General features: G+C 44.5%; 1 protein-coding gene across 1 annotated transcript; it reads left to right on the forward strand.

The window, feature by feature from the left end:
* The first annotated feature begins 43 nt into the window (after positions 1-43).
* On the forward strand, positions 44-11,670 carry LOC115159355 (serine/arginine repetitive matrix protein 2-like). The gene is made up of 9 exons (XM_029708968.1): positions 44-81; positions 370-419; positions 537-1,273; positions 1,395-1,425; positions 1,602-1,715; positions 7,705-10,287; positions 10,456-10,850; positions 10,982-11,037; positions 11,232-11,670. Exons 3-9 carry the CDS (start codon positions 662-664, stop codon positions 11,233-11,235), a joined length of 3,795 nt encoding a protein of 1,264 aa, XP_029564828.1. The 5' UTR covers positions 44-81; positions 370-419; positions 537-661; the 3' UTR covers positions 11,236-11,670.
* Positions 11,671-12,213: the final 543 nt, after the last annotated feature.

Raw genomic sequence — 12,213 nt, forward strand, 5'->3', positions numbered from 1 at the left:
GTTTACTTTTGCCAATGAATGTCATATTTGTTACAAGATGAAACCAAAATATACCCAGGTCCAGCTAAAGGAGAAAAAAAGGTACGTTTGAATACACGTACTCCAGTTTAGAGCATCAGTTTTGCTAACACTGACAGCTTGCAAGCAACACATCGGCCACCCAAAATGGTCTTGATAGGTATTAATCAAATCTCGTGTAGTTGAGTTCGCTAACGTTAGCTAACTTAAGTTATCTGAACTGCTCTAGCTAGCTAACGTTAGCTAAAGCTTGACTCTTGAATGCAGTGTTTCATAAATTCAAAAATAAAAGTTAGCTAACTACTAATGCTGGAAGAAGTTTAAGAAAAGCACTGCTTTTTCTTACTGTAGGTTCCAGGAGGAGGGAGGAGACAATGTGAGGGAAAGTTCACATTTAGCTGGTGAGGATTTTAAATAATGTCGAAGACTATTAGCTAGCTAGACAATCTAACTTAATACAGTAGCTAGATGTCTATTTTGACATCTATCTCTTCTGGCATTTAAATCTCTTTATCCAGCATTCCCAGCTCCCAGTCTTGCAGGAGAAGGGGCGAATGCTCAGACCACTGCCCTCCCCCCACCAGGTCTCAGTAGAAAGTACCCCCTATCTCAACCCACTCTCTCAGCCAAGACCAAGATTTGGATGCCAGTGCAAGAGACCTGGAAAGGAGAACCTTATGACAAGCCTTTGCTCAAATACACAATAGCCCTCCCTATTGGCAGGCGCCACTGTAGACCTCGTCCAATAAAACGACCCGTCCCCAACCCTTCCCCCAACCTGACTGATAAAAGAGTGAAGTTTAAACATCCTGAGGCCACCCTCCGTTTTATCCCAGTGAGGCCAGACTTAGAGCAGCTCACCAGGCAGAGAACCCTCCCTGGTGGTCAGTTGGTTAGACCTGTGACACCCAGACCACCATCACGCAAGCAGCCCCCCTCTGCAGACCATAGCCCCCTAGACGGTATCCACTCACACAGATCCCTTGCTAAGGTGCAGGCTGCTGGAGGTGAGGACAGGGGAGGCGGAGGAGATGGTGCCTCCCTATCCCGCTCTGTCAGGGATTTGCAGTTGCTTAGCTCCAGCTCCAGCTCCGACGACGAGGATTCTGAGTCTCCTTCTGAGTCACTGTTCCGATGCACCACTCCAGCCTACCTCACCCGTCGCTACCAGAACAGTTTGAAATGGTACCAGGCGGTGCGCAGCGAGAAGAAGACCAAACATCACAAGGAGAGGCTTGACCAGCTTTGCTATAAGGTAAACACTGTATTCTATTTTACTAAACTCATGCCTGGCTAAAAAAGATCTAAACAAATCGATTTAGTGACTTTCACATTAGATCTTACTGTATTGTCATCTCTCACTTTTCTTTCCTTAGGAGGCATCAGATGAGTCTAATGCTGAAAGAGGTAGCTAGGGTTTTTATTCCACCAAGTTTGAGACATCAAAAATAATCATACAGTCCTTTTTATGCTATGTCAATGGGAACTCAGTCTTTTCTCTTCTGTCTGTGATTGCCTTTTTTGCAAGCTTACTCTACTAATGATTGTAATTACCTGTTCCCTGCCCTATCATTTGTTACTAGGCCCCTCTGATGTCCAGGCGAGACACACCGCCCCTCTGGGTGCTGGGGAGGGGAGGTCTGTCTGTAAACCCTGCCAGGGAGGAAAGAGGAGAAGGAGCTCACCGTCAGAGAAAGGTTTTTATTTATTTATTTGTCAGGGACCATGTGCAACATGCCAGTGCAACAGATTTAGCTAGATAGCTAATTTGCATCTGTAGTCCCCTGGCAGAAAACAATGAACATCAATACAATGCTAAAATATAACATCATATTAAAATATTTTTATAGAAAAATGTCAAAATATACAACAATAGACAATATAATGATAATATTACATCAGAGTTGACCCTCGGCCCCACTGTGTTTGACATCAGTATCTGAATGTGTTATTGTTCACATGACTGGTTTGCCTAGCAAAGGTGCAGCACTCTCACACTGGTTGGCAGGGTGTTCCTTAATCCAGACGCTCTGACTGGAAAAGTTGTCTGACCAAATTTGGTGGACCTAAACTGAGTTGAGCAGTCCCCTCTGGTTGAACCTCTTGTTGTCTTGGTATTGTCTTTGCAATATGTAACAAACTGCTTAAGAGGTGGTGGGGAAAGTTTTCAAATGTTTTATTTTATTTAACCTTTATTTAACTTGGCAAGTCAGTTAAGAACAAATTCTTATTTAAAATAACGGCCTACCAGAAGGCAAAAGGCCTCCTGCGGGGACGGGGGCTGGGATAAAAAAAAAATTATAACAAAAATAAATATAGGACAAAACACACATCACGACAAGAGAGACACCATAACACTACATAAAGAGAGACCTAAGACAACAACATAGCATGGCAGAAACACATGAAAACACCGCATGGTAGCAACACAACATGACAAGAACATGGTAGCAACACAACATGGCAGCAGCACAATGTGGTAGCAGCACAAAAAATGGTACAAACATTATTGGGCACAGACAACAGCACAAAGGGCAAGAAGATAGATACATCACGTGAAGCAGCCACAATTGTCAGTAAGAGTGTCGATGATTTAGTCTTTGAATGAAGAGATGGAGATAAAAGGGTCCAGTTTGAGTGTTTTTTGCAGCTCATTCCAGTCGTTAGCTGCAGTGAACTGAAAAGATGAGCGACCCAGGGATGTGTGTGCTTTGGGGACCTTTAACAGAATGTGACTGGCAGAACGGGTGTTGTATGTGAAGGATGAGGGCTGCAGTAGGTATCTCAGATAGGGGGGAGTGAGTCCTAAGAGGGTTTTATAAATAAGCATCAATCAGTGGGTCTTGCGACGTGTATACAGAGATGTCCAGTTTACAGAGGAGTATAGAGTGCAGGGATGTGTCCTATAAGGAGCATTGGTGGCATATCTGATGGCCGAATGGTAAAGAACATCAAGCCGCTCGAGAGCACCCATACCAGCTGATCTATAAATTACATCTCCATAATCTAGCATGGGTAGGATGGTCATCTGAATCCGGGTTAGTTTGGCAGCTGTGGTGAAAGAGGAGTGATTACGATATAGGAAACCAAGTCTAGATTTAACCCTAGCCTGCAGCTTTGATATGTGCTGAGAGAAGGACAGTGTACCGTCTAGCCATACTCCCAAGTACTTGTATGAGGTGACTACCTCAAGCGTGAAAACCTCAGAGGTAGTAATCACACCGGTGGGCAGAGGGGCATTCTTCTGACCAAACCACATTACTTTTGTTTTGGAGGTGTTCAGAACAAGGTTAAGGGCAGAGAAAGTTTGTTGGACACTAAGAAAGCTATGTTGTAGAGCATTTAATACAAAATCCGGGGAGGGGCCAGCTGAGTATAAGACTGTCTCATCTGCATATAAATGGATGAGAGAGCTTCCTACTGCTTGAGCTATGTTGTTGATGTAAATCGAGAAATTCATGGGGCCTAGGATTGAGCCTTGGGGTACTCCCTTGGGGACAGGCAATGGCTGAGTCAGCAGATGTTCTGACTTTATACACTGTACTCTTTGAGTTAGGAAGTTAGCAAACCAGGCCAAAGACCCCTCAGAGACACCAATACTCCTTTGCCGGCCCACAAGAATGGAATGGTGTACTGCAGGGCTGCCTAACCCTCTTCCTGGAGATCTACCGTCCTGTAGGTTTTCAGTCCTACCCTAATTTAACACACCTGAGTCGACTAATTAGCTGCTCAACAAGACCTTATCTAGCTGAATCAGATATGCTAAATTAGGGTTGGACTGAAAACCTACAGGACAGTAGATCTCCAGGAAGAGTGTTGGGCAGCCCTGGAATACTGTATCAAAAGCTTTGGCCAAGTCAATAAAAATAGCAGCACAACATTGCTTAGAATCAAGGGCAATAGTGACATCATTTAGGACCTTTAAGGTTGCAGTGACACATCCATAACCTGAGTGGAAACCGCAGTCAAGCAGTTGATTATCGACATGTTTTTCCAACACTTTTGATAAACAGGGCAAAATAGAAATTGGCCTATAACAGGATCAGCTTGATCACCCCTTTAAAATAAAGGACGCACCGTGTCTGCCTTCCAAGCAATGGGAATCTACCCAGAGAGGAGAAACAGGTTAAAAAGGTCAGCGATGGGCTTGGCGATGATAGGTGCAGCAACCTTAAAGAAGAAAGGGTCTAAACCATCTGAACCAAATGTTTTTTTGGGGTCATGTTTAAGGAGGTCCTTTAGCACCTCGGACTCAGTGACTGCCTGCAGGGAGAAACTTTGTAGCAGGGGAAAAAGAGGGAGGAGCATCGGGGATAGACATTAGAAGAGGTGGGAGATGAGGAAATGTTGGACGGGCAAAACATGGTCTTTAACCATTTCCAGAATTTCTTATGGTTAGACCCACAGAGAGAGAACTGCTCCTTAAGTAACTAACTTTGGCCTTCCGGATTGCCTGAGTGCACTTATTTCTAATTTGTCTGGACGAGAGCCAGTCACCCTGAGTATGCGTGTGCCGAGTGATTTGCCAAATGGAGTTCTTGAGGTGGAGTAACTCTGCCAGATCACGGTCGAACCAGGGGCTGAACCTGTTTTTAATTCTCATTTTCTTTATGGGCGCATATTTTTTAACGATACCCCTGAAAATATAAAAAAGAAGGTCCAAGCGTCTTCGACAGAGGTGATCAAGCTGATTCTATACCAATTTACAGAGGTCAGATCATGAAGGAAGGCTTGCTCATTAAAGTTTTTTAGCAAGCGTCTGTCACAAGTCAGGACAGGTCGTTTCACTGAGCAGCCGTTACGAACACAGGCTGTAAAACAGTGATCACCAAGGTCATTACAGAAAACACCAGACTGATACCTATCAGGATTATTTGTAAGAATAACATCAAGGAGAGTAGCCTTTTTCTGGGTGTTTGGAGTCATACCTTGTGGGATTGGTAATAATCTGAGAAAGATTTAGGGAGTCCCATTGCTTTAGGGCTTGGTCAGGTGGTTTAAACATGTTTAGGTCACCTAGCAGGACAGATTCAGACTTCGTGTAAAGCGCCAGGAGAGAGCTTAGGGTATTTAGGGTACAGACCGGTGCTGATGGTGGCTGATAACACCCTGCAACAGTCAACAAAGAGTTATTTGAAAGTTTAATGCGTAAAACCAGCAAATCAAATTGTTTGGGGACAGACTTGGTGGAGACAACCGAGCACTGAAGGTGTTCCTTGGTAAAGATTGCCACTCCACCACTTTTTGAAGATCTGTCTTGCCGAAAAAGATTAAACAGAAATGTTAACATCAGTGTTCAAAACACTCTTCCTTAACCATGTCTCAGTAATGACCAACACATCTGGATTGGAGCTGTGAACCCACACTTTCAATTGATACATTTTAAGTAATAAGCTTCTAGTGTTAATGTGCAGAAAACCCAGGCTTTTACAAGAGCAGAAATCAGTGAAGCAGGTATCAGAGCACAAGTCAGAATTGGGGCTAGCAACTGTAGATGGGCCAGGGTGTACATGCACATTTCCAGATATCATCAACAGTAATACAATCAGGGCACGGCAGAGTACAGGGAGAGTTCTGCACTGCTGATTTAAGACATCTGAATGTGCATCAGATGGCAACAAGATCATATTGTACAGTAATTTCATCAGGTAACATGAATACAAAACCGGTGAGAGGTGGTTAGAATAGGATGGGAGGCCAAAAGTCTGTGTAACCAATAGAGAGTCAGAGTCCCGAGTATGGGAACAAACATAGTCTGTCCCACGGTTGGGTAAAGAAAGTTTGTAGTCAACGAAGTATGCAGGAATCATGAGGAAAATGGCATGAAGATAAAGGTCATGAGTGATCTTAAACACCAGAGAGGTGTCGGGATAAGAAGCTGTCAAAGCTCAGTAGGTTGTATTTCTTAATGATATTGCATTGGTGATAAGTGTTTGGTTTTTTGTGCAGCCCTTTCAGTGTTTTTTATAGAGCTTTTGCAGTGGTTTCGTTGCTGTGATACAAAGTACGAGTTTATGAGAAATGGGACAAAATCATTGAGTGCATGTACAGCTCAGCAGCATTTGTTGACATTTGGTTTCTGATCAATTTCAAATGACCAGGCTGCTTTTGACTGTTCATTATACTTTATGTATTATTTTTTGAAGGACAGGTTAGAGTCAATAATTATTCCTAAGTATTTAAAATGTGAAACCACCTCAATCCTCTGTCCCTTTACACTTACCTCAGGTTGATGGGTGTCACTGTTCCTGATGAAGGGTGTGTTTGTAAATTCACTCTGGCTATCTACTCTGATTTCAGATCACTCTCGTCTGAGGGTGCTAGAGTGCAGAATAACTGCTGAATTTACAAAAAAGCAACACCTGTTGAATATGACTGGTGTCAGAAAATGTCGGCAAAAAACGTCATTAAATTGTTTCCAGCAGCAAAGTGATAGTCACCATCACATGAAAACAGCCTAACCAGCTCTGCTAGGGCGAGTAAAATGGTCAGATCTCATTTCTGTCTGGAAGTAGCTAGCAAGATGTGGTGGAAAAAGTACCCAGTTGTCATACTTCAGTAAAAGTACAGATACCTTAACAAAAAATGTCTTAAGTAAAAGTGAAAGTCACCCAGTAAAATACTACTTGAGTATAAGTCTAAAAGTTTTTGATTTTAAATATACTTAAGTATCAAAAATAAAAGTTAAAGTATGAATCATTTTAAATTCCTTATATTAAGCAAACCAGACGGCACGATTTTCAAGTTTTTTAAATTTACAGATACACTCCAATACTCAGACATCATTTACAAATGAAGCACAACTGCATTCAAGCATCCAAGCTAACTGTCTAACTTTGGCTAGCTTGCTAATGTGGACTTGGGAACAGGAGTGAAGAAATTGGATTTCTTTCTGCATCTTGAAGCAATGCAATGCTCAGTTAGATACCATCTGTAGTATCTGGTGCTTTCTTTATCAAAAGGGAATCATAAAAGCTGATAGTATTTCAAACACATAAAATATGCATCTAAGCCGAACTGAAATCTAATCAGAAACACGTTGGGTTATTTTCACAGCTTACCTTTTCCTTCCAACCAGTCAAACAGATGTTATTTGGACATTTTACACCAAAAATATTTTTCACTGAGAAAAGTCTTTGACAGAGAGAACTGTCAACTAGATTGAAGCATTCATTCTATCGATCTATGACATTATTCTGGTGAGCAAGGGTTTACTTAGCCTTCTAGGGCAACATATAAGGACAGAAGAGACGCTGCATGTATCTAATTATAGACAAGTTAACTAAGAAATAGCCTACCAAAATGTTGGAGATTATAAGCAGAAAATCCTGCACCCCCTGTCAAAAAATCCTCCTCCGGTCTTTGACTGTAGCCAATGCTCATGTTCTATATTTGCGGGTTAGGGTCGGGTGCGGGCCTCAGATTTTCACTTTATAACATATAGTTGGGTAGTTGGGGATGGGTTATTAGCAATTGTGGACAGGTGTGGGTGAACAAACAGCTGACCCATTCACCACTGGTCTGCATACATCTGCATTCTGATCTCATCCAGAGGGCAGGTCATTTATGCAGCTATAAACTGTATAAAAGTGGGCCCCAAAAGTATCCATGAGGGGCCCCGATAGAGCAGTCAGAGGATGTTGACAGTTTGCCATTGATTTTGGTGCATTGTTTCCTTTTGGTCAGGTTGCCTACCCCCCAGCCAGGTGAGGAGATGGGACCGCCGGTCATGGCGCCGACAGCTAGACAGCAGTGCCTCGGACTCCCCAGCATCTGATGGCAGTGTCATGCTCAGCCCACTCTATACCCACTCCCCCTTCCTCTCTCCCACAGCTACCAGCACTCCTCCCCACCCTGCTCCTCTTTCTAACACATCTCCCAACATCCCAATATTTTCCCCTTCCTTCTCTCTCAGTACGCCTTCCAGTTGTCCTAGCACGCCACTCTACCCCCACTCTTTCACCTCCAGTGCCCCTGGCACCCCATTACGAAGTCAGGTGGCATCTTCCAGTGCCCCTGGCACCCCATTACGAAGTCAGGTGACATCTTCCAGTGTTTCTGGCACCCCATTACGAAGTCAGGTGAAATCTTCCAGTGCCCCTGGCACCCCATTACGAAGTCAGGTGAAATCTTCCAGTGCCCCAGGCACCCCATTACGAAGTCAAGTGACATCTTCCAGTGTTTCTGGCACCCCATTACGAAGTCAGGTGACATCTTCCAGTGCCCCAAGCACCCCAGTACGCACCACGTTATTCACCTCCAGTGCCCCTTGCACCCCACAACATGGAACCTTTCACAGGGAGTCATCGTTCCACACCAGGAGTAACATCTCAGGAAGTAGGACTACATGTTGTGGGCTGGAGAGCTGTCCACCAATAGCTAAAGGGACAGTAACCAGTTCCAACCCTGAAGACTCAGTAACCAGCCCTAAAGCTAGATGCCAAGCGGACAACACTCCATACCCAGACATGTTCAATATTAATAGAGATACAGCGAAGAAAGATGATTCTGAGATGAGAAGGAGCAGTGAAATGAAGAAGACTTCAACACCAAAGGAAACGACTGAGAAATGTTCTCCTGCCAGAGCGAAGACTTCCATATCATCACATGCCAGTCCCACTCTGAAAGAATCTAAGATTCCACAAGCTGACCCACGACTACAAAAACCAATGAAATCATCAGCCTCACCTGATGTTTCTTCAACTGAGCTAGACCGTGGGACCCCCATCCCAGGCAGTAAGTTAACACTCACCTCCATCTTTTCCTACCCTTATGATGTACCACAGCTCAAAAGCAGTCCACTTAAAAGCCCTGAGAAGTCATCTCCTCAATCAACCACAGCACATCAGAAACACAAGTCTCAAGATAAGACAAGTCCTAAGAAAAGTCCTAAAACCAAGACCTCTGATTCACCTAAATTAACACCTGCACCTTCTTTGCGAGAGAAGCAAACAGACAAAACTGAGTGTAATTTCAAGAAACCATCAAAACCTCAGAGTGTTGTCAGTAGTAAGGCAGACTCTGCAGTGTCACAACATGTTCTATCCACAAAAACTACAAAAAAAAGTGCTGGAGGGAGCCGGCCAACCAACAAGACTTCTCCTCCTTGTGACCCTAGTCTTAAAACTAAAGGTTCTGCAAACACTGCTTGTGTGCCAAAACCAAAGGAGGAGAGTGGGAGGAAAGAGAGACCTCCCCTTCCTAGCCTTAGAAGATTGAAGCAGGTATTTACAGGCCTTTATCAGCAGAGGCCTGTGGTGGCTAAACCCTCCAGCGAATTGAATGGGGTGCCGACTGACACACATAGGCTGTTTAAGACCCCTTCATCCAAGACCTCCTCCCCCAAGACCCAATCCCCCAAGACCCTTTCATCCAAGACCTCCTCCCCCAAGACCCACTCCCCCAAGACCCCTTCATCCAAGACCTCCTCCCCCAAAACCCAATCCCCCAAGACCCCCTCTCCCAAGACCCGCTCCCCCAAGAAGCCTCAGACTAGTGTTCTTCACAGATTCACCCAGGATCCGAGGATCCGAGATCCGATCCAGAATCAGAGACCATCTATACAGTCCACTTCCAACACCTCCATCAACAACCCAGAAGGGAGACCTGCAGCCTCAACCTCAATCCTGGGCAGGAGCTTAGAGCTAAAAATTAGTCAAGGTTTCCAGAAACCAGACACACCCAGGCCAAAGAGCTACTCCCCCAAGAGCAAACCAACAGGGATTTCACCGAACTATAGGGGTGCTGGTACTCCTTTCCGGGGAAGTGAGGGGAATCTAACAACTACCCCCACTTCTAGGGGCCTGGCAACCTCCCATGACTGTCCATCTCAGACCAGGAGTTCTCTGAGTAAAGCCTCATCTTCTGCCAAACTACCATGGGAGGGAAAGAAGGACAGAGAGAGAGAGAGGGACAGGGAGAGAGAGAGGGACAGGAAGAGATGGGAGCGAGAGAGGGAGAGATGGGAGAGGGAAAGGTGTCCACCCTCACCGAGACACCCTCACCCAGCACGGGGCCCAATTCCACAGCCAAGCAGGGAGGATCATCCTAAAGAATGCTTTAGAAAGAAAGACAAGACTACTACAGGACAGGAGGACTTTAGAACTAAAGTCAAAATACCATGGGCCCCAACTCAAAAACCCTCTACCTCTCACAAGAGTTGGCCAAATGTACCCTCACCCTGCCAGAATCCTCCACCTGTGAGAAATGGCCCGCAGTCATACTCCAAAAATATCAAAGGCACACACTCACCCTCAGCTCAGACTAAATGTAAGTTAATATGGATTCAGTACGTGAAAGAGTTTTGTTGCTATGCAATAGTAGTCATTCTACAAAATCTGGTGTGTGATGGGTGGAGACATGGGTAGAAGTGAGTGTGTATGTGTTCATTCTGAATAGCTACTTATCTTTCTGCTCTCTGTTCTCTCCATACTGTAGCTAAAGTACCAGGAGAGAAGACAGACTCTCAGCACATCAGATCCCCCCCTACAACACAGAAGGTCCCTCAGGAGTCAGTGTCCCCTCCCCTGTCCCCCCGCTCCAGACCTGGCCCCAGCAGTCCGGAGCTCATCCATGCCATTGTGAGTGCCATGGGCTTTCTGCTTGGTGTGCCACCCACCTCCATCCCTGGCCTCTGCCCTTCACCTGAAGACCCTGGTACATCCTCCACCACTGACCCATCAGCTTTTAACTCAGACCCCAGCCAGCCGCCCTGGACTGAAGAACTACGACTCATCCGGCAAAGACTCAGTGAGCCTGGCCTAGGGCTCAACCCCCCGCCTCCCGACCACACCCAACCAGCCCCCAGACCAAGGAACACACACACCGGACAGGTGAAAGAAGGCAATTTGTTTCTCTAGCTGTTTTTTTTGCGGCTTTGCTGATTTGTTTTTAAGCCTGAATGTCCTTACTTTGAAATTAACCCTTTGACAATGTGCTTTCACATCGATCCTCCTCTATACAGAGGGAAGAGAGGCCTGCACAATCAATGGCACCATCACTGAGAAAGAATACAAAGATGTGAGTCACACATGGGATAATAGCCGCACAATACATGTTTACACACACAAAGCCACCCCCTGGCTGTAAGATATCTCCTGGTGTAAGGCATGCAGGCTGTAGACTCAGAGTACCACACTTTATGGACAATACACCTATGCGTTCTTCACAGCTTCATTTCATATTTTGCGAGTATTTTCTTTGTGAATTCCCAGGTGAGAGGAGTTAGAAGGAAGATGAGGATACTGTAGCATGCTACACTGCAGAGCTGCAAGGAGTCAGAGAGCAGCTGCTCACACAGGACTTGGCTGACTGACTGGTGGAAACAGAAGATGTTCACGTTAACAGGCTGAACATCTGCTCATACAGCTGGGTTGTGTTCCTAACTCTTTCTCTGGATAGAATTATCTAATAAATACAGAGTCAAATACTTTATGTACATATTCATTTGCTGTAAGTACCGGCAGTTTAGCTCTTTGAATTGATGATTTCAATGCTTGTGATACTGGTTTAATTTTAGATGGATTTGATCTTGCTTTCATTTTGACAAGCAGTTAGCTGAAAAATACAGGAAGGTGGGCATGCTGAAGGTTGCACATGTGACCACAGGAGGGCAGTCTCATGCCAACCTAATGCAAATCCTAGTCATAATGAAGGGAGAAATGAAATCTAATGTACAGATTGTCAAATTGTCAAAACAAATGTACAGAGCACTGTGCTTTTGAATAATTTCTATGTGAATATTGAACATCAATAAAACTTTAGAGTTATTGAGGAGCCTAAATCTATAAGACATTTTGTTTAGGTTTGTTTGGATGATAAGTTAACACAACAAGCTGATATGCTTAGCCTACAGCACAGACAAACTCTTGTCTGAGGTTTCTTTATTAACCATTCAGTCATGATATTAACCATCCAGTCATGATATTAACCATCCAGTCATGATATTAACCATCCAGTCACGATATTAACCATCCAGTCACGATATTAACCATCCAGTCATGATATTAACCATCCAGTCATGATATTAACCATTCAGTCATGATATTAACCATCCAGTCATGATATTAACCATTCGGTCATGATATTAACCATTCAGTCATGAGCCAACTACATTTCCTCATGTCAGATAGTGCAACGACTCCATTTGCACTGATTGTACACACACACACACACACACTCTGCTTTGTCTTTACT

Source organism: Salmo trutta, chromosome 23, assembly GCF_901001165.1.
Source record: "Salmo trutta chromosome 23, fSalTru1.1, whole genome shotgun sequence".
Classification (NCBI taxonomy): Eukaryota; Metazoa; Chordata; class Actinopteri; order Salmoniformes; family Salmonidae; genus Salmo; species Salmo trutta.

Bases quoted from the DNA above. Each gene is read 5' to 3' on its own strand.
- LOC115159355 (XM_029708968.1), top strand. From the start codon at position 662: ATGCCAGTGCAAGAGACCTGGAAAGGAGAACCTTATGACAAGCCTTTG. The intron at 1,274-1,394 runs GTAAACACTGTA...TTCTTTCCTTAG, and splicing joins TTGACCAGCTTTGCTATAAG to GAGGCATCAGATGAGTCTAA. The intron at 1,426-1,601 runs GTAGCTAGGGTT...ATTTGTTACTAG, and splicing joins TGAGTCTAATGCTGAAAGAG to GCCCCTCTGATGTCCAGGCG.